General features: G+C 37.7%; 1 protein-coding gene across 6 annotated transcripts in view; it reads right to left on the minus strand.

The window, feature by feature from the left end:
- The window catches only part of LOC126248562 (neuropathy target esterase sws), a 228,076-nt gene that overhangs the window by 39,428 nt on the left and 163,289 nt on the right, over positions 1-25,359 (minus strand). For 5 of the 6 annotated variants that reach the window (XR_007545508.1, XR_007545507.1, XM_049949656.1 and 2 more), the window contains exons 21-22: positions 20,556-20,742; positions 8,321-8,437 (exon numbers count right to left, since the gene is read on the minus strand). Coding sequence is in view for 4 of the 6 variants with exons in the window: in XM_049949656.1 (XP_049805613.1) it covers positions 8,321-8,437; positions 20,556-20,742 (304 nt within the window). In the remaining 2 variants the exon portion in view is untranslated. Of the gene's footprint in view, positions 1-5,086; positions 5,201-8,320; positions 8,438-20,555; positions 20,743-25,359 lie in introns of all 6 variants that reach the window. The other variant, XM_049949654.1, reaches the window with a different exon arrangement.

Consider the following 25,359-nt stretch of genomic DNA (forward strand, 5'->3'; position numbering starts at 1 on the left):
CAAGTACCCGTTCCTTTTCCTGTGTCAAGGTGAATAAATTTTAGAAAATTCTAAAAGCTAAAGAGTTAACTATGTACAGGGAGTCCCACCTAAGAGTCATCAGTCACATTTTCTATGGCGTTTCAGCACATATTTACAATTTCATGTTTGCAATATATAGCTGGAGTCGGCCCAAGCAAGTACAGTTCATCATGTGTCTCATGTGAGGCTCAGTCTTCACAGAAACTATCAGTTTGTTTCCGATTATGAACAAAATCATTTCTGAAGCAGACTGTTACGTGTCCACTCGATAGAGCAGTGCCAAATTAGTCTAGAGCAATATTTGTTTTTATTTATGTATTAACAGGGACGTAAAAAGCAGTGAATAACCAGTACTCCAGCAGCAACAGAGCAGGGCTGCTGTATGGCAGCAGCAGTCAGCATGGATCAGGACGATGCTGTCACTGCTGTTTATTCTTCATGTTCTACTATTTCCATGTTAATAAATATCAATAAAATGAATATCACTCTAGACTAATCTGGGACTGCTCTATCAAATGCATATGTAAAATTCTGCTTTACAAATCATTTTTTATTGGAATGGAAGCTTTCCATTGAGACTTGGCATTGCATGAAAGACGTGATGAGCAGTGTTGTCTGGGATAACACCAGCTACACATAGCAAATATCTGCTAGAAAAAGCACCTGCAGACTCTTAGGACATTGTGTGTGTGTGTGTGTGTGTGTGTGTGTGTGTGTGTGTGTGTAGGCGTACGCACACTTTACTAGTTGTTATCTCTCTCTCTCTCTCTCTCTCTCCCTCTCTCTCCCTCTCCTCCCCCCCCCCTCCCCTTTTCTCGTCTTCTTTCATTTCAAAATGAAACTGTTTCATTATTAATACATTCTAAACTACATACTTTTACCAGTGTTCATAATGGCAAAATCAAATCTTGTACAAAATTGCTGAGGCTTTCATGACAACTTGTTGACAAACTGCCTGTTAGCTTTCACCTCGGGATAATCAAACCAATTCATTAAACAAATGTCAGTCAAAGATCCTGGCACAAAAGCCAACAAGCAACACTTCAAATCTTGTACAATTCATGATGGGCAAATTGTAGCTTGGTACACACACACACACACACACACACACACACACACACACGCACACGCACACAGCACTGTAACTGTGGCCAGTTTCCACACTGTTCATGCGTTTATAGAGCACCTGCTGGTATCCACACCACAATATATCCTGTTGCCCTTATGATGTATACTTAACTTTCTACCAAAACCTTACTCCTGACCACTTGGAAGATACTATGCAAATTGCGAGTTAAACCTACACTGTATACGATAAATTATGAAATGAAAGGAAAAGTTTTACAGAACTGGAAATAAAGAAACCTTGTATTGACTGTAATATAAAATGATAAACATATTCTGATAAGCCTGTGATGAAACAGTTGCAAGTGCTGCCCCACTGTATATTAGGCTATTGGTCCTTAAGGATCTACACCTGGAGTCAATGGCCAGTTCTACTAAAGCACTTCTATACTGAAAAACGTCAAACTGGATGGCAGGCAGAATATGTCTGACAAATTATACTTGTATGCAGTCCAATGCAAAGGAAAGAGTCTGAAAGGCTGTGGAAGAAGTTCCAATCAGAGTAATATGCTTTACATTTAGCAGCCACTGATGACTGATAAATTTGCATACATTAGGGGTTGTCAATAGCTGATGTTTATTAACCAGAATAGGTTACAGAAGCACTAGCAGGGAGGAGTGTGATTCTTATAGCTTAGCCACAAATAAGTTGTATGCATGAACAGCAGCACGCACTTCTCATCACATAATGAGATCCAGTTTTCTCTGCACAGTTATTCTCAACATGCACTGAGCCAGATGAACTGCGAAGGATTCAAAAAAGTATGACAATATATGCATTATCATTGAAAGGGATCAATATCAAGGTAGAGGTGTCCTTGTCTGCAATGGCATCTTAGTGCAGTGTGGCATAGTGCACGCACCTGCGCCTGTGTGTGTGTGTGTGTGTGTGTGTGTGTGAGAGAGGGAGGGGGAGAGGGGGGGGGGAGAGAGAGAGAATACAGCATCCAGTCAGTTGACTGGCCAATGAGGTGCCTCCACCTTAATCTTATTAAAGAGTTGTGGGGTTCCCATTTACTGGGCACATGGGTGTCCTTGTACTCACTCCACAATCCGTACAAGAGTTTCTAAATATAACAGATGGCAAACCAAACATGACAGATTACATAATTTCAAATGGTGTCTCCAGGATTTTTATAGTGCTGTTCTAGTAATAATCAAATGTAATGTGTACCACTGCAAATTTTCTCTTCCTTTTTTAATTGGATTCTTCAAAATGTTAAGTTTATATATTACCATTATTTACAAGGAATACAGCTTCATGTCATTGTTTACATTAGTACACTTCACTATTCACCTGTAAATGAAATATTTTCTAAATACCACACTTTTCCCAATTTTGCATCCAAAGTATACATGAGGATAAGTAAAACATTGCTACTGATGGAATAAAACAACATATAACAATATACAAGACTGTTGAGCTCCACTGTAAGTGGACCTACTCCCAACTACACAAAACTATTTCTAATGGTAACTTAGTAGATATGTTTCAGTGTGTCTCAAGTCAGATCATTTGTAGTGTAATTTTTTCTTAATTCTGGAAAACAACATTCTTGTGATTGATAAATCATGACTTATTGTGGCTTTGTTGATGTTGGAGACACTAGTTGTCAGATTTAGTGAGTTTTTGTACTTGGAATATAAAACTTTAATGTTTGTACATCATCTGGGATAATTTGTCCTTTAGAAGTAGACTGATTTCTGACTGAAGAGGTGATACTTCTGTGGATTTACATTTCATATAGGTCTAATGTGTAATCATAGCTTAAGAAATTTTTGACAGTAGTTAGAAGTATAGTTTACATGACAGTTTTCTTTTTGTTGACAAACACTGGAAAGTGTAGCTAAAATACAAATAATGGAAGGAGAAAAGGTAACCACTTACGATACAGATGAGGTGTTGAGCTGTTGACAGAGACACAAACTGCTCTGAAATCATCATTAAGCTCTTGGACTATGTCCCTCCTCAGAAATAAAAGACTATTGGCTCTGAGGAATGATTTCAACCTTGTTTTAGTGTCTACTGAGAGTTCAGTGTCTGAACTATATGGTGAGTGGTTACTTTTACGCCTTCTCTTCCTGTTGAGTGGACGTATGTAGAGCTTCTCAAATCTACTCCATACTTTACTACAATATTTGATGAAAAATGTAAAGCAGTCATCATACTGAAAGTTAATTAACACCACAACACTTAACCATGTGTCATACTAAAGACACTATGCTCTGGCCTTCTTTTAATCTATGTCTACATGATTGATCTGCAGTTCGCAGTTAAGTCTTTGGCAGAGGACTCTTAGAGCCACTTTCAGACTATTTCTTTACTGTTCCATTCTCGAATAGTATGTGATTAAAAAAAAAAAAATACTCTTTCCATGCAAGCTCTGATTTCTGTTACTTAATCATGATGGTCATCCTTCCTCAAATAGGTGGGACTTTCATTCAAAGATTTCAATGCAGCAAAAAATGCCTTTGTTCTAATGAGTGCAACCCAAACTCACTTATGAAAGTCATGACACATTCTCTCATATTTTGTAATAATACAAAGTGTGCCACCCTCCTCTGAACTTTTTTGATTTCCTCCATCAATCCAGTCTGGTAAGGATCTCATATTGTGCAGCAACACTCTAGAAGAGGACGGACAACAAAGTATAGGCAGATTTTTAGTAGATTTCTTGCATCTTTTAAATGCTCTTCCAATAAAACACTGTCTTTGGTTAATTTTCCTCGCATTATTTTCTATATGGTGGTCACTGTAATCCGTAAGTACTGTGTGAATTGACAACCATTAAGTATGTGAGATTTATCACATGAACAAAATTTAATGCAACTTTTTTAGTACTCATGTGGAGGACACCACACTTAGCACTATTTAGATATCTTGTTTAAATCATTTTGTAATTCATTTTGATCTTCAGAAGAATTTACAAGACAGTAAGAAAACAATCTAAGAGGGCAGCTCAGATTGTCTCCTGAATAAGTTATATAAATTAAGAACAGCAGAGAACCCATTTCACCTAGCCAGCGATGAGTGGACCACACTGTTTTGATAGAGAGGGTGTTTCAAAGTCTTTGCATCAAAAATTTAGGAAGAGAGATCATGTTATGGAACAAATTTTGTTAGAGAGAAAATGTTTGCTGACACTTCCCAATGATGCTAGGTGTCTTTATTGAATTCACCAGCCCTGGGACGATGAAGGTTCACTGAAACAGAAGGGTCTACTAATCATCAGGTGTGCGCATCTGCACACTAAATACCCCAGTGAATTGACAGAGTAATTTTCAACAAGAAAACCTTAAGAACGAATGTTTCCAAGCAGAGAAAGATATTTTAGAAGCTCAGTTTCCCCCTTTTCATACGAAGTAGATGACTGGATTATAGGCAACACAAATTGCATACAAACCCCACAAAGAGCCTATGCCCTGCCGCCTCTCATGGACATAACCACTTATAAAAGATGCCTACCATCGTTGGGAAGCATCAGCTAACATTTTGTCTCTAACGATAATTGTTCCCCATCATGTGATCTATCATCCCTAGACATATGATGCAAAGATTTTGAAACACCTTGTATTTGTCTACAAGATTAAAATTCTACTTGGAAAACTTATTTTTAAACTGAACTGTGCACCTTTATTTTGGTTACTACGCCCAATCTATCAAATTAACGGCATGTAAACATTTCCTTTAAACTTTAGCTTCCAGTTATTTGCAGTTCCATATCTCAACAATTTAAATTTTCCTTTGTGTCTGTGTTTGCTGTATATATGGAGAGACTTACACATAACAAACAAACCTGTTAAACACCTCATCAATGTTAGTGAAATGTATGTCAATGTAAAGCACGGAAACACAGACAAATGTAGCCTCTGAACACAAGTATTTGAGGAGAACTCTAACTACTACAAGCACTGTCAACAAAATCTTACCAATTCTTACCTGGGACATTGTCTACATAACATCCATCTAGAAGTAAATGACCATCTGTTTCACACATTGGAGGTAAGACACCAGCTATTGACATACTTGCACGAACATATCGCCACAGGAGACCTAAAGCAACACCTTCTAACCAATTTTGACATACATAAGAACCCACCACAGCTCTGTAGAGTGTATGTACAGGAAGGAAGCACAGAAGCATTAAACAGGACAAGGTGAGAAAGATATTTGTTAGTAATGAACAGCAATACACAATAATGAGAACATAAACTGTGGAACAACAGATAATTGAAGTAGTCTATTGACCTTTCTAAATCACTCATTATATAAATATTTGTGCTAGAAACACCAGTAAATCTACTGGGTAGCACACAGATTTCTCTAAGTACTATATTTCAAAAAGCAGCACATTTTTCATCTATGTTATCTCTCGTATTGTGCCCAAATAGAAGCAGTACTAAAATCAAGACGATGTGAGAAACAATATATTTTCTGTGTATTTTATATTCTGAAGTTTCCACTCATAATAAACTTTTTTAGACTCAATTTCTACTATACAATATTTTTGTATAATCAAACCCGACCAAACAAAAATAAAAGAGCATCATCAGTTATACTTGCCACTCTTCTACAAACACTTCCACATCATAATATTTATTGATTTACAAAATAATATTTGCAAAACATAAATATTACACACACACTGACATGCATGAACAGCCCCCCCCCCCCACACACACACACACTCTTCAATGTTTATAAATGAGACTAAGGTACGCAAAAGTCATGAGAAACATATTACGATATATTATACAAGAGTAATTCAATTTGCTGGAATTCTAATGAAGAAAACGTTCAGAAACAAAAAGAAATCATATTATTTATTGCAAAGATTTGATGCTTTAATGATCAAATTCTATGTGCAGACTGAAATATTATATTACAATTGAGGAAAGAGTCCATTAATGCTCAAGGAATTTGTACAAAATCAAGGACTAATGTGAAATCCTAGAAAAGGAGGAGGGAAATGATAAGACAACATTACGAGAAATGGGATGTACACAGATTCAAGATAACATTGTACACGGACCAAGACTCAGATCTAATTCTTTCCCTGTGGTGACAGTCATCTCCCCACAATCATATCCCATAGACCATTTCAAAGGATAATTCTATCAGTACCTTTCTGAACTTTACATATGCTCTCCTACACACATTGTTATATTAGCATCTCCAGGAGGAACTGTATGGTGCAGAAAGACTCTTTGCTACAGAATGTGTACAACAATTACATTTCCTCACAGACTGAAACTGAGTATCAGATTGGAATACAAACTACTTTGATGGCCTTCTTGGATGACCCCCTATGGTTTGAGCCATCAACTGAATGTCTCACATACTACTTTAAAGTTTCAACTGCCACATATCACTAACCCCCACCCCCACAATATCTGATGCAGAGTAAAAGTTTCCTTGTGTCCTCTGAAACCATATGTCGTCACAAATACTGTTTCCATGAAATGTGTCGTGAATATGACAACCATCAGAGTGTAATGAGATGATGACAATGAAAATTCGTGCTGGACCATGACTTGAACCTGGATTTCTCACTTTTCGTTGTCGTCATTCCATTATATAGCTGATGGTTGTCCGTATTTGCAACTGTGAGTACATTTCATGTGTTTCATAATGGCTGTAGTCGCTGCAGTGCACGTCCCTTCAGACTTGCATCTGTGGTTATCCCTTTGGACATGCATGCATGTTCGAAGGAACATTGTACCATAATTTGGAAAAACACAGGCACTGCAATATGGTAACACTGTTTCCATCTTTTCTGCTTCTAATAATGTGGATGGAGACACTTCTTTAGTAATTTTTAGTATGTTTTATAATATGTTGAGTCACGCACACAATTTTTTCCTCAATCTCTTTGTATATCTTATTTCAGACAATACTTTTATTAAATCATATCTGTTTTTCAAATGATGACATGAAGAGACTTGTGTAAAATGAGGCAATAACGAACTGATTCATAAATTCTTATTTCTACAATAAAATTGCCTTTGTGAGAAAACAATCCAACATAGTAAATTTTTTATTGGTAATGATCTTTTCTAACAGTCATTAAGCTCTTAGAAATATTTAACCTCTTTACTTCACAGCTGCTGTACAGGAAATTAGGATGATTTACATGCAATTTCATGCATTTTATGTTAAAAACAAATTACTATGTATTACTAACATACTGTTAAGAGCTAAATGACAGGTGTCGTACAACAAACTTCCATGTGCCATTCCATATAACATAACATGTTATTCAAAAAATTTTAGAGCAACATTGCTACAGGTGTGACATGCAAGAAACATAAGCTGTGATAAGTTATGCATAATGTACAGCATTGTAACATTACAGTCTCTACTAACTGAAAACATAACAAATGAAAATGCTATAGACACTTTAAAAACAGCCGTATGAAAACATGATTCATATCATACGTATTTTTGGTCATATTATAATGCAAGAGAAAAAACTGTAATCATCTGAAAAAATTATCATACCTGTTGTATATGATGGGAAATATTGTTGATGACACCTTTAATATGATTTCCCTTGCTTACTACACACTTCTGGTTAAGTCTACACCTAATGGTATACTCTACACCTAATGGTATGCACACACCCATCAAATACTTGCCCTGAAAAATAAACTTTTTCTATCCAGACCCAAGCTACAAAATACTACCAATTTCTATACTGATCAGGTAGATACCAATTCTAGTTACATGACACTGACACGTGAAGTCAGTGATATTAGGTACTGCGGCTGTAGTGATAAACCAAAGTGCCCTTTCTTTTTAACAGTGTTCCTAACAGTAATAAAAAGCTCCTGTAACAATGTAATAAGTACTCTGATATTTCTCTACCAAGAAAATGTCTTAAGAACAGAAAGTAATAAAAAGGGTAAATTGAAATAGACATAAAAGCTAACCAAATAAACTGCAGAACATCACAGTAAGATTATGAGAAGAAAGAAAAACTTCCCAAACTTTTATAGGAACAAGCAGAAAAGACAGTGTTGATAAGTAATTATTCTGAAGCATTAAGGACCAGAACAGTTTTACTTTTTACATACCAAAAAGGCAGCAGATACGTGCACTGTGTAGTGGCTAGTCAAACAATTTCTTAGGAATAAAGACCATGAGGATGGTCAAAGTGTTCTTTTACTTTACCTGGCAAGTTGTTGACATAGCCACCATCAAGAAGAAGGTGGCCATCAGAGGGATCACACAATGGTGGCATGTATCCTGAGAGGGACATAGATGCTCTTATATAGCGCCACAAAGAACCTGAAATATATTTCACTGTTTACGAAATAAGAAACTTACACATTCAACTTTGGAAAATGAACCCAAAATACTGTATGAGAGATCCTCAAATGCACCCAATATAATTGGTGGAAATATAATCTTTATTATCAGGCATGGCTCTGCTGTTTCTTGCCACACAAGAAAAAGATCCTAAATTTCAAGATTTGTAAAATGTTTGAATCACTTGCACACTGGTTCCAAAGTTTTTTTTGAATGATTTGTTCTATTTTTCAAAAGTTACTGTGACTGAATTATGTAACACTGAATTTATTTTTTGTGTGTTCAGTCTTACATGAACAACAGTGTTTTATTCTTTACCTTTTCTGTCAGAGAATCAAGACAGTAAATTCCCCTGGTAATTGTTCCACTAATAAATGCTCCATTAATAGCAAATACATAAAATTACTTTGGAAGGTCAATTGACTATGTTACAGACATAACATATAAAATATTGCAAACCTTCTGTCAGTTAGTTAAAATAGATATTCACTAGCTTAAGAAATACAGCATGTGGCTATAGAAACAGAACACGCAGAAATGAATATGCCTGTACCCGTCAAATAATGACAATTGTGCACATAATATGAAATTTCGAGAAAAATTACACACACACACACACACACAAACTTTTAGTCGCAGAGATGGAATTTTACAATATAGTTCATATGAGCCTTCAACAATTGAATTAGTTCTCAATCCAAAGTTTTATGTTGAAAATATACAGAAAACCAAGTCCCACCCATGAGTCAATGTATCACATGTACTTTGCTGTCATATAATCAATATGTTTACTAAAGCACTGATCCAAATTATATGGTACCACACTAAGATAAGAGAAAAATGTGAGGCAAGAATTAATGTTTACCAGTAGTGCAACATGAGACTGTGAAAATTTTCTTTGAATTTGACTTTTATTATTCTGTCCTCCATCCTTCCCCCTTCTCCCAACTACATCGCATATATATGTTTAATTTTGTTTGCAAAATTTCTGTCACGCTACACTGCTTGACAAAACTGTTAGAAATACCTGAATATTCATTTGATTTTGTTTATATATTTCTGTCTGGTCCTGAGGGTAACTACCACAGCTTTAAAACAAGTTGCCACTGCCTACTTTATCCTAAATGCAATATAACGTTACTTATGCTTCAAGAAACACTCAAGTCAGGGCTTTTGTCTGAAAGACTTATCTTTCATACTGTCAGCTGTGGATGATAAGATTAAAAATACATATATAACCCCCCCCCCCCCCTGACACACACACGCGCGCGCACACACGCACACACGCACACACACACACACACACACACACACACACACACACACACACACACACACACACGTATGTTTCAGTTGATTTCTGTGATATACCAATTTCTGTAACAATTTAAAGTGAAGTTGCTAAGCTGTTAATAATGGGTTTTAATAGGTAGCACACTATTTGGCGTAAGCCTTCTCTACTACTATCACTACTACTGCCATTACTACTAGCACCACACCAATGCACTGTTGTAGTCGCTGCTATTGCTGCTGTCACCCTCACATAACTTAATCACTCTTGTTCCTCTCCATTTCTGCACCATATAAATATTCTTGTATTTGTGATTCTCTGTAATGCAAGTACATATGTAATAATTAAATGAGTCTAATACACTGATATTCAAATAGTACAAGCTCCTATGTCAATAATGCTGCCACTATTAAATGTGTCTTACCAAGAAGCTCCTTTTATGTAAGTGTTAACACCAGCATAAAATGTGTCCATATTGTCTGCTGCATCTACATTACCTTCTCCCTTTCAGTAGTTTAGCAGTGAAAACTTCACTTGTAACCCTTCTCATCGTCTCCACATGTGCAACAGACAAATTAAGGTATAAATCTTAGTTTAAGACTGCTCTCATATTAAAGTGGACTTACCATAATTACGTAGCACCAATTTCATTGAAAGCTGAACTTCAAAAGCAATTAATAAAGTGAAAGTAATCTTGAAAAAGCCACAATTAAATTTAAATAGGTGTTTAAATTATGCTATGCCTTTAGTTGGGGTCAATCATCAGGTTGTTGCATATACTTGTTGACATTATTATACTTTTAATTTGATAATGAACACCATGCTGAATATTGGTAAGTGTTGTGGTTTGTTGGTGATAGGAAGTATGCATTATATAAATGTAAATATCTACATTTAGTTTGACACAATAGAAATACTGAGATGTAGTCTGGCACAATAGAAATACTGAGATATAGTCTAACACAACAGAAACACCAAGACACTGTCTGACATTACATAAATACCGAGATGAAGTCTGACACAATATAAATGAGGATTTAAAGCACATTCACTAATTAGAGGGAAATGCAAAATTACGTCACTAACACACTCAATTTTGGTTGAATGTACTGTAACACAAGCTTGCAGTTTATAAGGAAATTAAAACGATATCTGATTGTAGAAATTTGTTTAAAATTATCTAAATGCACATGTAGTGTGAATAAAAAGTTCTCAGTTAACTTGCCACATCAAATTTGGTTAAAATCCCAAGCTTCTGACGATTGCCTCCATCATTGGCATCATCATAAATCAGATGAGAGTAAGTTTTGTGAAATCGTGATAAGCCTTGGCATGGTCTCCCTTTTTACAACAGTGCCAGTAGAAAACACATTAAAACAATTGGCCACTCATTTCTCTCACAACATTTTAAAACTGTTCTGACAAGCCTTGATAACCACATATTTTTTGTGTAGTGGAAATTATTATGAAATGACTGATGAAACAGACACGGGTTTGCCACTTGTCACCAGCCACACCTAATTTTTACACAGAGGGTGTCAAAGAATAAGCATTCTACAGTGCCCCCTCCATCCATCCTGCTTCTTCAGAAATGCAGAATATACATTTTTAAAGTGGCATATGAATGGTATATATAAAAAAAGATTTGCAAATTTGCAATGGAGACAGAGAAGATAGGGAAGTTGCCTCTGTACTGGTTGAATGAAAAGCACATGGACAATTTGGCCATTCTGTCTATTGAAAACCTATGCATACAGACCCATATCTCAAAAGGCATAGCTTCCACCATCCAGCTCAGAGGGAGCTGTGCTAAAAACCCTAATACACAGAGCCAGGGCTATTTCGGACAAGGATTACCTCAGCTCCAAGGTCAATCACCTGATGATGCTGTTTAGAAAGAGTGGATATTCTGTCCACGACAGAACGTTGTCAAGGAAATTAGGACATGATGCCACCCAACCAAGCCTAGAGGATCAACACACAGCGTAGCATCCATTCTGTGTTGCAACAGCAGTTACGCGGGGCAGTCTACATGGACTGTTGCCGATCGATGTGTTGAACATCACCTTAAATACAGGGATTTTGAAAAATCTGTGGTGTCCAAGCCTGTTAAATAAACACTACCTTGTGTTCAGAATTCTGGTCCATCCAAGAGAGACTGGATAGGGAGTACAAATGTAATCTGTGGATACAGATGGCATCACCTAAAAATGTGCTATTTGTTACATAACCAGCCAGTCAGACACTGTCCTCTGGGCATGAAAATGGGAGCCTTGCCAGTTTCACAGCAGTCAGATTTAGCCCCTGATGACAATGATGGAGGCAATCATCAAAATTTTTACCCAAGGACTACTGTCTTGATAGGCTTCATAGACATACTTTCGAGTGTGTGTGTGTGTGTGTGTGTGTGTGTGTGTGTGTGTGGGTAAATAAACAGCAATAATGATAATTGGTGGTTTATCTTTAAATATTTGAGTTTCCAAAATTGTGCAGAAGCATATTTATGCAACACACGAATCGTCCATTAACAATGTACTATGAAGCTTAGCAACATTTTGCATGTCATTGTGCATCAAATTCATGCAGCTATTTGGTGACGTGTGTTCATAGTAACGGCATGAAACAAAAAAATTTTTCAATATTTACAGTTTATTTAAAAATCCATTCACTGGGATTGGTTATGCAACTTAAATATGAAATTGTTACATTTTTCTATGAAAAAAAAATCATTCTGGTTCATACAATTCTTGATCATGGGACTATATTTATAGTAAATATTCTCTCTCTCAGGTAAATGGAGAATATGCTGGGATTAAAAATTAAAACACACTGGAAACTGGATATCATGATAGTCACAGAAGGCAACAAGTCTGATAAAAGTAAGTGTCCTATACTTGTTATCTGAAAAGAATAGTTAAAGCATTTGTCATTTTCAAAGGTACCTCTAATAATTAGGTGTAGTAGTGATCACCATACCCGTAAATGACATAAGAAACCATCAGGCACATCTATTACAATACAATCTAGATACTGAAGTTGATAGTGTGCAACAAAACTGGGAAGGGGGAGAGGGGGAAGGGCAGAGGATAGAAAGTGATAGAGGGGGGGCTGGGGTAGGGGACATATGTAGGATGTGTTTGAAGACTGTGAAATCATCAGAAGTGATGGGGAAAGAGGATAGGGTGAAGTAGTACTGGTGCTGGCGACGGTACTGCTATTCTGTTGAACTCTATAGAATTTTTTTGGGAGGGGGGTGGTTTGTTTAACTGATATGGAAGAGGTCTTCCATATCAGTTAAACAAACCACCCCCTCTTCCTCCCCCAGCCAAAAAAATCTGTAGAGTTCAACAGAATAACAGGACACTCAACAGTGCAGTTATGCTGCCATTGATGGATGGAGATGGTTGAAGGACTGTTGTGTGGTCTGATAAAGTTATTTAATAAGCTGGTTGTCCGTTAAAAGGTTATGTTGAATGTGATTTTTTTTTTTTTTTTTTTTTTTTTTTTTTTTGGAATGACAGAGTATTACTAAAGGGAGGAGGAGGAGGAGGAGGAGGAGGAGGAGGAGGAGGAGGAGGAGTGTGACAAGATATTATAGAAACTTCAAAGATACTATAATAGTTTTACATTATTTAATACCAACAGAAATTATGTCTTCCTCAGTAATACGATGAAAAATTGTAGTTAATACTCATGCTTTTACAAATACACTAATGGCAGTAGAAATGCTATATTCTTCCATCATATGAACAATGAAAACCACAGCTAGAAGGGATCACATTTTTTACCCCTCTTCTAGTTTTTACTTGATTGGTAGGAAAGAAAGAGAAGTAATGAAGGGAAGGACCATGAAGATTTTTTGGAATTCCTCATAAACTGTGTTCCAGCCTATGAAGAAAAAATTTGTGTAACACCACTGATGCCACAACAAATTCTCATCCACATTTTACATACACAGGCTTCCATAACCATAATAATTAAACACTGGCAGTGTAAAAATAGCTTTAGAGTGCAGCTTCTGACATTCACTCTCAAATGCTGTACAATTCTAACATTACATCCTTGTCCCTGACATACGTGTCCTGAAGAAAAGAGAACAACTTTTAGGACCTTTTACTTAATTTATTTTGTGTGCAGGTTCAGAGAGAGGCAGGACTATCTTGAGTATGGCAAAACATTCAGAAGGGGAGAATGACAGTGTTTGCCCCTTTCTGGCTGGTCGGTGGTGACAGAATCCAGGCGCGTGCCCTTCAATCTTGAACAATTTTTATAAAAATTATTCGGCTACAAAATTTCATTTTTGTGTTACTTATAGCTTTATATGTGAGCATCATGATGATGTATCATTTCATTAACGGTGGCAAGTTATTATGATATTTGCATTTAAATAAGACACTGTGGCAAATTCAAAAAAGCTTGCAATGAAAAATAGGGGTTGCTTTGATTTAGCATCTCATGCATTAGCTAACATATTGAATTCTTCCTTAGACTTGGGTGGAAGTCTCTATCTGTCACCAATCTAGAGAAAATTTATTTTATGTAGTGTACTCATTTACAATCGTGCGCATCAGCGATAATCCCAGAATAAAATAGCTGTAAAATTCCTCATACATCATAAATGGTTTGAGATATTGGAATGATACTTTGGCAAATGATAGCACGCAAAGAGGAGAGCATTTCTCCATATGGTTGTTGTGTAAAAATTCATTCATTATCTACCATGTTATTCCACCAATTACAGAGTTTTCAACAAAAGAACATAATTTTTAAGGGCCATTGATAGCTGGTGGAATGAGAAAAGCTGTAGGTTTTGGAACAACATAAGTGAAGACATGTTTATTTTTGTCTCAGGATGTGCTTTTCCAAGCTATTGTCCTTAATTTCCCTCAGCTCCTCACTTAATAAATCACTGATACAGAATTCTCTTTCAATTGAGTCTGCACAACATGTTAGTGAGGTGACACAGTGTAAACTCCACTGCCTTTTGGCAAAAGAAGCATATTTTAACATGGCAACCAGAGAAATGTAAGTTTTACTCAAGATTTGCCATTCATTACAGTTTTGTTAATGTTACAAATGCTTAACAAGCCAGACAAAAACAAATCACTGGTTTTGTTACATTTTCAGCAGAATTCATTTTAGATACTAACCAAAGCAGATGATCTTTTTGAATGGTCACCACGCATGTGTGGTCGTGGAGGGGCTCTTCTTGTTGTTGTGGTCTTCAGTCCAGAGACTGGTTTGATGCAGCTCTCCATGCTATTCTATCCTGTGCAAGCGTCTTCATCTCCCAGTACCTACTGCAGCCTACATCCTTCTGAATCTGCTTAGTGTATTCATCTCTTGGTCTCCCTCTACGATTTTTACCCTCCACGCTGCCCTCCAATACTAAATTGGTGAACCCTTGATGCGTCAGAACATGTCCTACCAATCGATCCCTTCTTCTAGTCTAGTTGTGCCACAAACTCCTCTTCTCCCCAATTCTATTCAATACCTCCTCATTAGTTATGTGATCTATCCATCTGATCTTCAGCATTCTTCTGTAGCACCACATTTAGAAAGCTTCTATTCTCTTCTTGTCTAAACTATTTATCGTCCATGTTTCACTTCCATACATGGCTACACTCCATACAAATACTTTCAGAAATGACTTCCTGACACTTAAATCTATACTCGATGTTAACAAATCTCTCTTCTTCAGAAACGCTTTCCTTGCCATTGCCAGTCTACATTTTATATCCTCTCTACTTCGACCATCATCAGTTATTTTGCTCCCCAAATAGCAAAACTCCTTTACTACTTTAAGTGTCTCATTTCCTAATCTAATTCCCTCAGCATCGCCCGACTTAATTCGACTACATTCCATTATCCTCATTTTGCTTTTGTTGATGTTCATCTTATATCATCCTTTCAAGACACTGTCCATTCCGTTCAACTGCTCTTCCAAGTCCTTTGCTGTCTCTGACAGAATTACAATGTCATCGGCAAACCTCAAAGTTTTTATTTCTTCTCCATGGATTTTAATACCTACTCCAAACTTTTCTTTTGTTTCCTTTACTGCTTGCTCAATATACAGATTGAATAGCATCGGGGAGAGGCTACAACCCTGTCTCACTCCCTTCCCAACCACTGCTTCCCTTTCATGTCCCTCGACTCATATAACTGCCATCTGCTTTCTGTACAAATTGTAAATAGCCTTTCGCTCCCTGTATTTTATCCCTGCCACCTTCAGAATTTGAAAGAGAGTATTCCAGTCAACATTGTCAAAAGCTATCTCTAAGTCTACAAATGCTAGAAACATAGGTTTGCCTTTCCTTAATCTTTCTTCTAAGATAAGTCGTAGGGTCAGTATTGCCTCACGTGTTCCAACATTTCTACGGAATCCAAACTGATCTTCCCCGAGGTCGGCTTCTACCAGTTTTTCCATTTGTCTATAAAGAATTCGCGTTAGTATTTTGCAGCTGTGACTTATTAAACTGATAGTTCGGTAATTTTCACATCTGTCAACAAGTGCTTTCTTTGGGATTGGAATTATTATATTCTTCTTGAAGTCTGAGGGAATTTCGCCTGTCTCATACATCTTGCTCACCAGATGGTAGAGTTTTGTCAGGACTGGCTCTCCCAAGGCTGTCAGTAGTTCTAATGGAATGTTGTCTGCTCCCGGGGCCTCGTTTCGACTTAGGTCTTTCAGTGCTCTGTCAAACTCTTCACGCATATCGTATCTCCCATTTCATCTTCATCTAACTCCTCTTCCATTTCCATAATGTTGTCCTCAAGGACATTGCCCCTGTATAGACCCTCTATATACTTCTTCCACCTTTCTGCTTTCCCTTCTTTGCTTAGAACTGGGTTTCCATCTGAACTCTTGACATTCATGCAAGTGATCTCTTTTCTCCAAAGGTCTCTTTAATTTTCCTGTAGGCAGTATCTATCTTACCCCTCGTGAAATAAACCTCTACATCCTTACATTTGTCCTCTAGCCATCCCTGCTTAGCCATTTTGCACTTCCTGTCGATGTCATTTTTGAGACGTTTATATTCCTTTTTATCTGCTTGACTTACTGCATTTTTGTATTTTCTCCTTTCATCAATTAAATTCAGTATCTCTTCTGTTACCCAAGGATTTCTACTAGCGCTCGTCTTTTTACCTACTTGATCCTCTGCTGACTTCACTATTTCATTTCTCAAAGCTACCCATTCTTCTTCTACTGTATTTCTTTCCCCCATTCCTGTCAATTGTTCCCTTATGCTCTCCCTGAAACTCTCTACAACCTCTGGTTCTTTCAATTTATCCATGTCCCATATCCTTAAATTCCCACCTTTTTGCAGTTTCTTCAGTTTTAATCTACAGTTCATAACAAATAGATTGTGGTCAGAGTCCACATCTGCCCCTGGAAATGTCTTACAATTTAAAACATGGTTCCTAAATCTCTGTCTTACCATTATATAATCTATCTGATACCTTCTAGTATCTCCAGGATTCTTCCATGTATACAACCTTCTTTTATGATTCTTGAACCAAGTGTTAGCTTTGATTAAGTTATGCTCTGTGCAAAATTCTACCAGACGGCTTCCTCTTTCATTTCTTTCCCCCAGTCCATATTCACCTACTATGTTTCCTTCTCTCCCTTTTCCTACTCTCGAACTCCAGTCACCCATGACTATTAAATTTCCATCTCCCTTCACTACCTGAATAATTTCTTTTATCTCCTCATGCATTTCATCAATTTCTTCATCATCTGCAGAGCTAGTTGGCATATAAACTTGTACTACTGTAGTAGGCGCGGGCTTCGTGTCTATCTTGGCCACAATAATGCGTTCACTATGCTGTTTGTAGTAGCTTACCCGCACTCCTATTTTTTTTATTAATTATTAAACCTACTCCTGCATTACCCCTATTTGATTTTGTATTTATAACCCTGTATTCACCTGACCGAAAGTCTTGTTCCTCCTGCCACCGAACTTCACTAATTCCCACTATATCTAACTTTAACCTGTCCATTTCCCTTTTTAAATTTTCTAACCTACCTGCCCGATTAAGGGATCTGACATTCCATGCTCCTATCCGTAGAATGCCAGTTTTCTTTCTCCTGATAACGACGTCCTCTTGAGTAGTCCCCGCCCGGAGATCCGAATGGGGGACTATTTTACCTCCGGAATATTTTACCCAAGAGGACGCCATCATCATTTAATCATACAGTAAAGCTGCATGCCCTCGGGAAAGATTACGGCTGTAGTTTACCCTTGCTTTCAGCCATTCGCAGTACCAGCACAGCAAGGCTGTTTTGGTTAGTGTTACAAGGCCATATCACAGTCAATCATCCAGGCTCTTGCCCCTGCAACTACTGAAATGGCTGCTGCCCCTCTTCAGGAACCACATGTTTGTCTGTCCTCTCAACAGATATCCCTCCGTTGTGGTTGCACCTACGGTACGGCTATCTGTATCGTTGAGGCACGCAAGCCTCCCCACGAATGGCAAGGTCCATGGTTCATAGGGGGGGCTCTTCTTAATATTTACAAAAAATGTGAACGTACACTTTAGTTTAGAATGGCACTTCCCCTCCAGCATTCAGCATTTCTCCTACTGTGCCTGGCCATAATCCCCAGCACTACTGCTCTCCCCATGTGTGCCTTCTGATTGCGCATCTACCAGCCACATTATTCTGTGCGCACTCTATTTGTACATTAACTGATTCACAGTTTAGTACATGTACACTATCTTATCAAAAGTATGGAGACACCCCTACGTAATGCAGAACTGTTCACTAGATGTCATGAGTGGTGAACTTGCCAGTATAAAAAGAGGTGGGAGTACTGTGTTGTCAGTAGAGAAGTAGTAACAGCAGAATAGATCAATAAGGTGAGCTCAGTGACTTCGGATGTGGATTAGTCCATTGGATATCATCTGAATAAAAAAATCCAAGGACAGTTCAACCCTTTAAAAGCTACCCAAGTCAGCTGTTGGTGATGTGATTGTGAAGTGGAAAAGCATGGGACAACCACAGCTGACCAAGACCAAGCAGACCTCATGTACTGATGGACAAGGACCATCAAACATTGTGGAAGGTGGTTGCAAAAACATGCATGAAATCAGCAGGAGGAATCACTTGTGTTCCAAAGTGCTACCAACAGTCCAGCTAGCACAATAAATGTAGCTAGTAAATTAAAAAGAATAGGGCGCAATGGTTGAACAGCTCCTCATAAGCCACACATTTCTGTAGTCAATAGCTGGCGATGCTTGAGGTGGCATAAAGAACACCACCATTTGACAGTGGATGACTGGAAACAAGTGGTTTGGAGTGATGACTCATGGTATACCCTGTGGCAATCTGATGGAGGGGTGGAGTAGCAATGTCTAGAGAATGTTAGCCGCCACCACGTGTGGAGCCAACTTTGAAGTACGGAAGAGGTGGTGTTATGTATGCTATGGAGTGTTGTTATTGCAGTTAAGAAAATGCTAAATGCGGAAAGATATGAACACGTTTTACAGAATTGTGTACTGCATACGAGCACAGTGGAGTAGCGGTTCAGAGTCAATGACTGCAACAGTATGACAATGCACCTCATCATAAAGCAGCATCTGTGAGGCAATGTTTTGTGGAGAATATCATTCCCAAAATAGACTAACTCGCCCAGTCCTAGTTCAAACCCAATGGAATGCCTTTGGGCTGAGTTAGAACATCGACTACGCTGCAAACCCAAAATCACTACCTTGTCTGGTTTCAGCTGTTGGGGAAGTTTGGGCTGCCATTCCTCTGCAAACAGACAGACACTTCATTGAAGGTGCCCCAACAGAGTTCAAGTCATCATAATATCTGGATATTTTTGATCACACAGTGAATCTTCCGTTACAGGAAAATTTTGTTTCAATGGCTTAAGCATGTACAGGATCTTTGGGTAATCACATAAACTACTGCTATGCAAGAACTATTACTATGATCATTTTAGCTTGTGTTGCCACAAATGGTGTGCTTCCAAACTGGTCTTGTTGTTAGGGATTACAAGGCAGTTTGGGCAGAGATTTGCCCTAGTGATTGATTATTAAGCTAGTAGTAGTGATTCTATCGACAAACATTAAAGACATGGTTACAATAAAGAGATCTGGAGCCAGGAATATTTAATTATGTAGAGATATGCAACCTGGTATAGAAGTAAGGTGCACCATTTTCAGTGCAGTGATGATGTTGGCAGTAGCACTCACTTCATTGTCGATGTTCATCATGTTTCATTATATGTAATGTCTCAGTGTAAAAACTTTCTCATTTCCTTATACCCATTCTCACTGTACAAAGCACTTTCCTTGTGTTTTCTTTCTTCTCTCTTACAACATTTTAATTTGTTACATGCCACTGTCCCAGTAGGCATTCACCATTCCAAACAGTTGCATTATTCAACTTTCAAGACATTAATAACTAATTCTATGAGTTAACAGGTTTTCCTCATTACTGAAGTTCTCGATTTGTCACTTTGAGACTACAATATGACAGTTTTATCACAATTTTCTAGGTCTTTCTAATTAGTATGTGTGTTTTCCCCCAGCTATGTATGCATAAGATACTCAACTATTAGGTGATCACATTAATATATCAATATTATCTACAATTCCAATATTTTTCTCCTTGAAGTAAGCCTATACTACTAAAGCATTATCTGCAAAGTCATGAGATGCACATAAAAATATATACATGAAGAATATTACCAAACATATTATTAGTAATGGAAGGAAAGACACTCTTAGAGCTGTAGTGTTTTACATAAAAACAAATTCTAAGTAGAAATGTATTTAAGAATTACATGATTTTCTTACCATGTGTATGCACTCTCATACAGCTTTCCGTAATATCAGTTGTGACTGTAAAATATGGGACCCAGAGATCTTCAATGTGAGTATCTCCAAAAGTAGAACGTATAGTATGATTGAATTCACGACCAGTAAACATTGATGTTACTGGGTAGGTGAGATCCAACATCTGCCTCCACCAGTGGGTGAGTCTCTGTTAAACAAGTACAGATGACAATATTATTTATAAGATTAACAAGAATGTGCCATTGTTGTTTTCAGTTACATTATTGCGTATAAAAGAAGAAGATTATGCTACCAATCTAAAATTTTAAATCTGAAAGCTATGAAACATTAGTGTGAGAGTTTGGATGAAAACCCGTCTCTCACATCTGAAATCTCTTTAATCAGAATTTAAAAGCAAATTTTCAGTGTGTTTATCACGCTAACTGCAGACCAAGTTAATCAAGGCCTTAATAAATCCCTTATGGGATACTACTATATTCAGATTCTTAAGGAAAGGGTGAGCTGTGCCTAATTTGCATCCTTACACTCATCAAGGAGCAAACAGGGGCAGTTACACAAGGTGTATAAGGGTACACACAAATGGGGCATGGAAAGCAGGATGAAGGAATAGAGGAAGAGAGCAAAGGAAATAATGATGAATCTTCATAAATCTACAAACATAATTACAATATGAGGGGGGCAAGGAGGGAGTGATGGGGAGGGGGGCATAAGTAACTGTAGGGCAGGGACTAGCAAAGATTGAGAGCCAGAAAGACTGTGGAACTGTGGAACTGCTGACATGCTGTTGGAGGGAAAATCCTCAGATGTACAATCCAGGCAAGCTAATCACACAGTTTGTGAAGTAGCCATGTTGTGTTGAGCACCATTTGTGCTGAGTGGTCAAACCTGACATTGGTTGAAGTTTGGCAGTGGCCGTTCATTTGAAAGGTCAACTGGTTAGTGGTCATGGCCAAATAAAAGCCATGCAGTTGTTATAATAGACTTCAAACATGGAATGAATGCTCCGCCTCCTATACAACAGGGTGTACAAGTCATAGGACTGCAATAGTAAGTTTTGTACAGGCACATGTAACAGATCTTGCACTTTGATTTTTGTATGCATATGACCTATGACACATGTGGTCAATAGCAGGAGTGGCATATGGGCAGATCATTATATTTCATATGTTGATCAGGGAATGGAATACCATTTTTGGGAGAGGTGTGAATGACTCCTCATATCAGGGCAAAATGAATGGTAGCTGAATACACTTAGGTCTTTGATTTTGATGTATGTAGAAATACTGACTGTTGGCACTGCCTGAAAGTTTGACACCTGCAATATTATGGGTGCACCATCTTAGGGTTCTTGTTTATTCCTTTACATTCTCTTATAATTCTGTCTTGCCTGGGATAATCAGTGGAGATTGTAATTCTAAACTGATCATTAGACAGAGCCAAAATTGTAGAACAACATGTGTATTTCTTTGTTTTTGTGAATATTTGCAGAGCCATGTTTCTGCCACACAGATTCAGCTGTATTAACCGAGCAAGGTGTGGGGTTCGACTGATGACAAATGTGCTTAACAGGTGACTTTCAAAAAGATGACATAGATTTTTCAGATGATGATGCAGTGAACAATTGTGGCGATGATACGGACTACACCAAAGTATACAAATTGGAAAGCAAGATAATTAATGTTTCACAATACTCAGTAGTTTTATTCAGATTCCTGTTAATTCATTTGCATGTATGTATTTATGCAGTATAATCAGGAGACAAAAATTGACATTGAGGCATTTCATTCGCCAACATTAGCATTATTTCTCTGTAAATTATGCAGTAGATTCTGGGTGTGGGTGACAGCTTCTTGCCAGATACATTCAAAGGAAGAAAACTGACAACATATCTCATATTAAAGCTTTTACATAACACTCAAGAGAGTACAGTGTAATTATTCTGGATGAGAAGAGTGGAACTTCAGACCACCTTTTTTTCTTAACAGTCCACAATGAAACTCACATAGTAGAAAATGAATATGTATGCCCAAAGGAATACAAAAAAGTTACAACACATGAATTTCCTTTCAGCTGCCTTTACACTAGCACTGTAGAAAGTAATTACACTGGCCAAAATTAAAAGGTTTCTGGCAATTATGGCCAATGTGTATCAGTGTGAGAGCTCATATATTAAAACACTGATCACAGAATTCTGTTGCCATCAGACTTCAGAAAGTAAGTTGCACATTATTATGGCAAACCAAGTTACTTTTATTGAATCCTGCACTACACTTCAAAGTGACACAACACTATTTTTCAACATAGTCATCAAGTCTCTGTAAACAGTGGTCAGAACACACTATATATCATTCAATTTCTAAATGATAGAAAGCCGCTCTTTGGTCACAAGACCATCGAAGAAGTGCTGTGTAGACGTCCTCTTTGTTGGAAATTCTCTTTCCCCCTGGTGGTCTTTCAGCTTGCTGAAATCACACAGTGCAAGATGTGGACTTCCCGATCAGCATAGCTCTTGTGTATGTGGCCTTGGTCAAACTGTTAGCATCATTTCACAACAGCTAGACATGAAATTGCATTTGGTCCATATATATCCAGAATTTCATGGTGAATCTGCGGTAATTTAGATGTTTTTCCCACATGGATTGTGCTGTCCTGCATACTTAATATTTAGAGTATGTTTCCAGCTGTCACACAACTTTACATGAACACTGTGATGTTATCCATACAGCAGTGGAATTGTGTCTACAGGAACCCAAGAACATGTACTTCCTTCTGACAATGTGCCACACTCTGTGTGTACATCTTCTTAGCAATGGTTGTGGGACTCGGCTGTTCAAATAGGATGTCAAATTAAATGCCTTTCAGCCATCAATTTTCAACCTTATTTTATTGGGCAACCAGTTTACTACATCACCTTCAGGCCCCTGACCGATGTGTAGGAATAATCTACAACACTTCTCTGGGACCTGAAAATGGCATAGTAAAATGCTTGAACTGGTTGCCCAATAAAATAAGGTTGAAAGTTAACAGATGAAAGGCCTTTAATTTGACATCCTCATGTGTCGTTCTTGTTACACAATGATCTTAGCATGAAATGACATGTGTAATTTACTTTCTGAAATGCCTAACAATATGAAATTTGTGTCTAAAACTCATAGTCTGTGACTACATCACATATAATTTCACACTTCAATATAGCTCACAATTTGCTATGAAAAAAGGATAAACTGGGCATGATACACAGCAGAAAAGAAACTGTGTGCTAATTTCCAGCCACCATATCCACTACCTCAAAACACGGTTACAGGCTAAAAGATGTGTAAATTAGATTTTCCCTGCAGATATCAAGCAGTACATGCCAAAAAAACCAAGTGAACACAGCTGTACACCTTAACGAAGTGACTTATACAGTATGTTTTATCGAGAATTTCACTGCTTATGCAAGTAAGAAGCATGTCACTATGACATATGTTATGACTTTGCTTAGTGATTTGTCTGCAAAGAGTTACACTTCCTTTACAGACAAATTTTATAAAAATCTTATGCTTGCTTCAGAATTCAAAGTTGCAAAATCTGTTCTTGTGGAACCATAAGAAAATCTAAATAGAAATCACACTATGAAGTGCAAGAGTCCAAGGAAATTTCTTAACACTGTGTTGGAAAGACATCTACATCTATGCTCTGCAAAGCACTGTGAGGTGCATGGCAGAGGCTACTTCTCATTGTACCAGTTATTAGTATTTCTTCCTGTTCAGTAACTTATGGAGCATGGGAAGAATGATTGTTTGAATACCTCTTTGCATGCAATAATTATTCTAATCTTATCCTCACAAACCGTATGTGAGTGATATGGAGGGTGTTGTAATATATCCCTAGAGTAATTATTTAAAGCCAGTTCTTGAAATGATGTTCTCAGACTTTCTTAGGATACTTTACATCTCTCGTCAAGAGTCGGCCAGTTCAATTCTTTCGGTATCTCTGTGACACTCTCCCATGGATTAAACAAACCTGTGACCATTTGTGCTGCCCTTCTCTGTCTATGTTCAATATCCCCTGTTAGTCCTATCTGGTATAGGTCCCACACACTTGAGCAATATTCTGGAACTAGTCACAAGAGTGATTTGTAAGCAATCTCTTTTGTAGACTGGTTGCACTTCCCAGTATTCAACCAATAATCCGAAGTCTACCACCTGCCTAACCCATGACTGAGCCTATGTGATCATTCCATTTCATACCCCTACAAAGTGTTACACCCAGGTACTTGTATGAGTTAGCCAATTCCAATAGTGACTCACTGATATTATAGACACACAATACTGCATTTTTTAATTTTGTGAAGTGCAAAATTGTACATTTTTGAACATTTAGAGGAAGTTGCCAATCTCTGCAACACATTGAAATCCTATCAAAATCTGACTGAATATCCATGCAGCTTCTCTCAGATAGTACTTCATTATAGACAACTGCATCATCTGCAAAAAGCCTGATTTTACTATTAATATTGTCTGCAAGGTCATTCATACACAACAGGAACAGCAAGGGTAGCCGGCCGGTGTGGCCATGCGGTCTAGGCGCTTCAGTCTGGAACCGCGTGACCGCTCCGGTCGCAGGTTCGAATCCTGCCTCGGGCATGGATGTATGTGATGTCCTTAGGTTAGTTAGGTTTAAGTAGTTCTAAGTTCTACGGGACTGATGACCACAGCAGTTAAGTCCCATAGTGTTCAGAGCCATTTGAACCATTTTGAACAGCAAGGGTCCCAACACACTTCCCTGGGGTACATCCGAAGTTAGTTCTACATCTGACAAT

This window comes from Schistocerca nitens, chromosome 3 (assembly GCF_023898315.1).
Source record: "Schistocerca nitens isolate TAMUIC-IGC-003100 chromosome 3, iqSchNite1.1, whole genome shotgun sequence".
Taxonomy (NCBI): Eukaryota; Metazoa; Arthropoda; class Insecta; order Orthoptera; family Acrididae; genus Schistocerca; species Schistocerca nitens.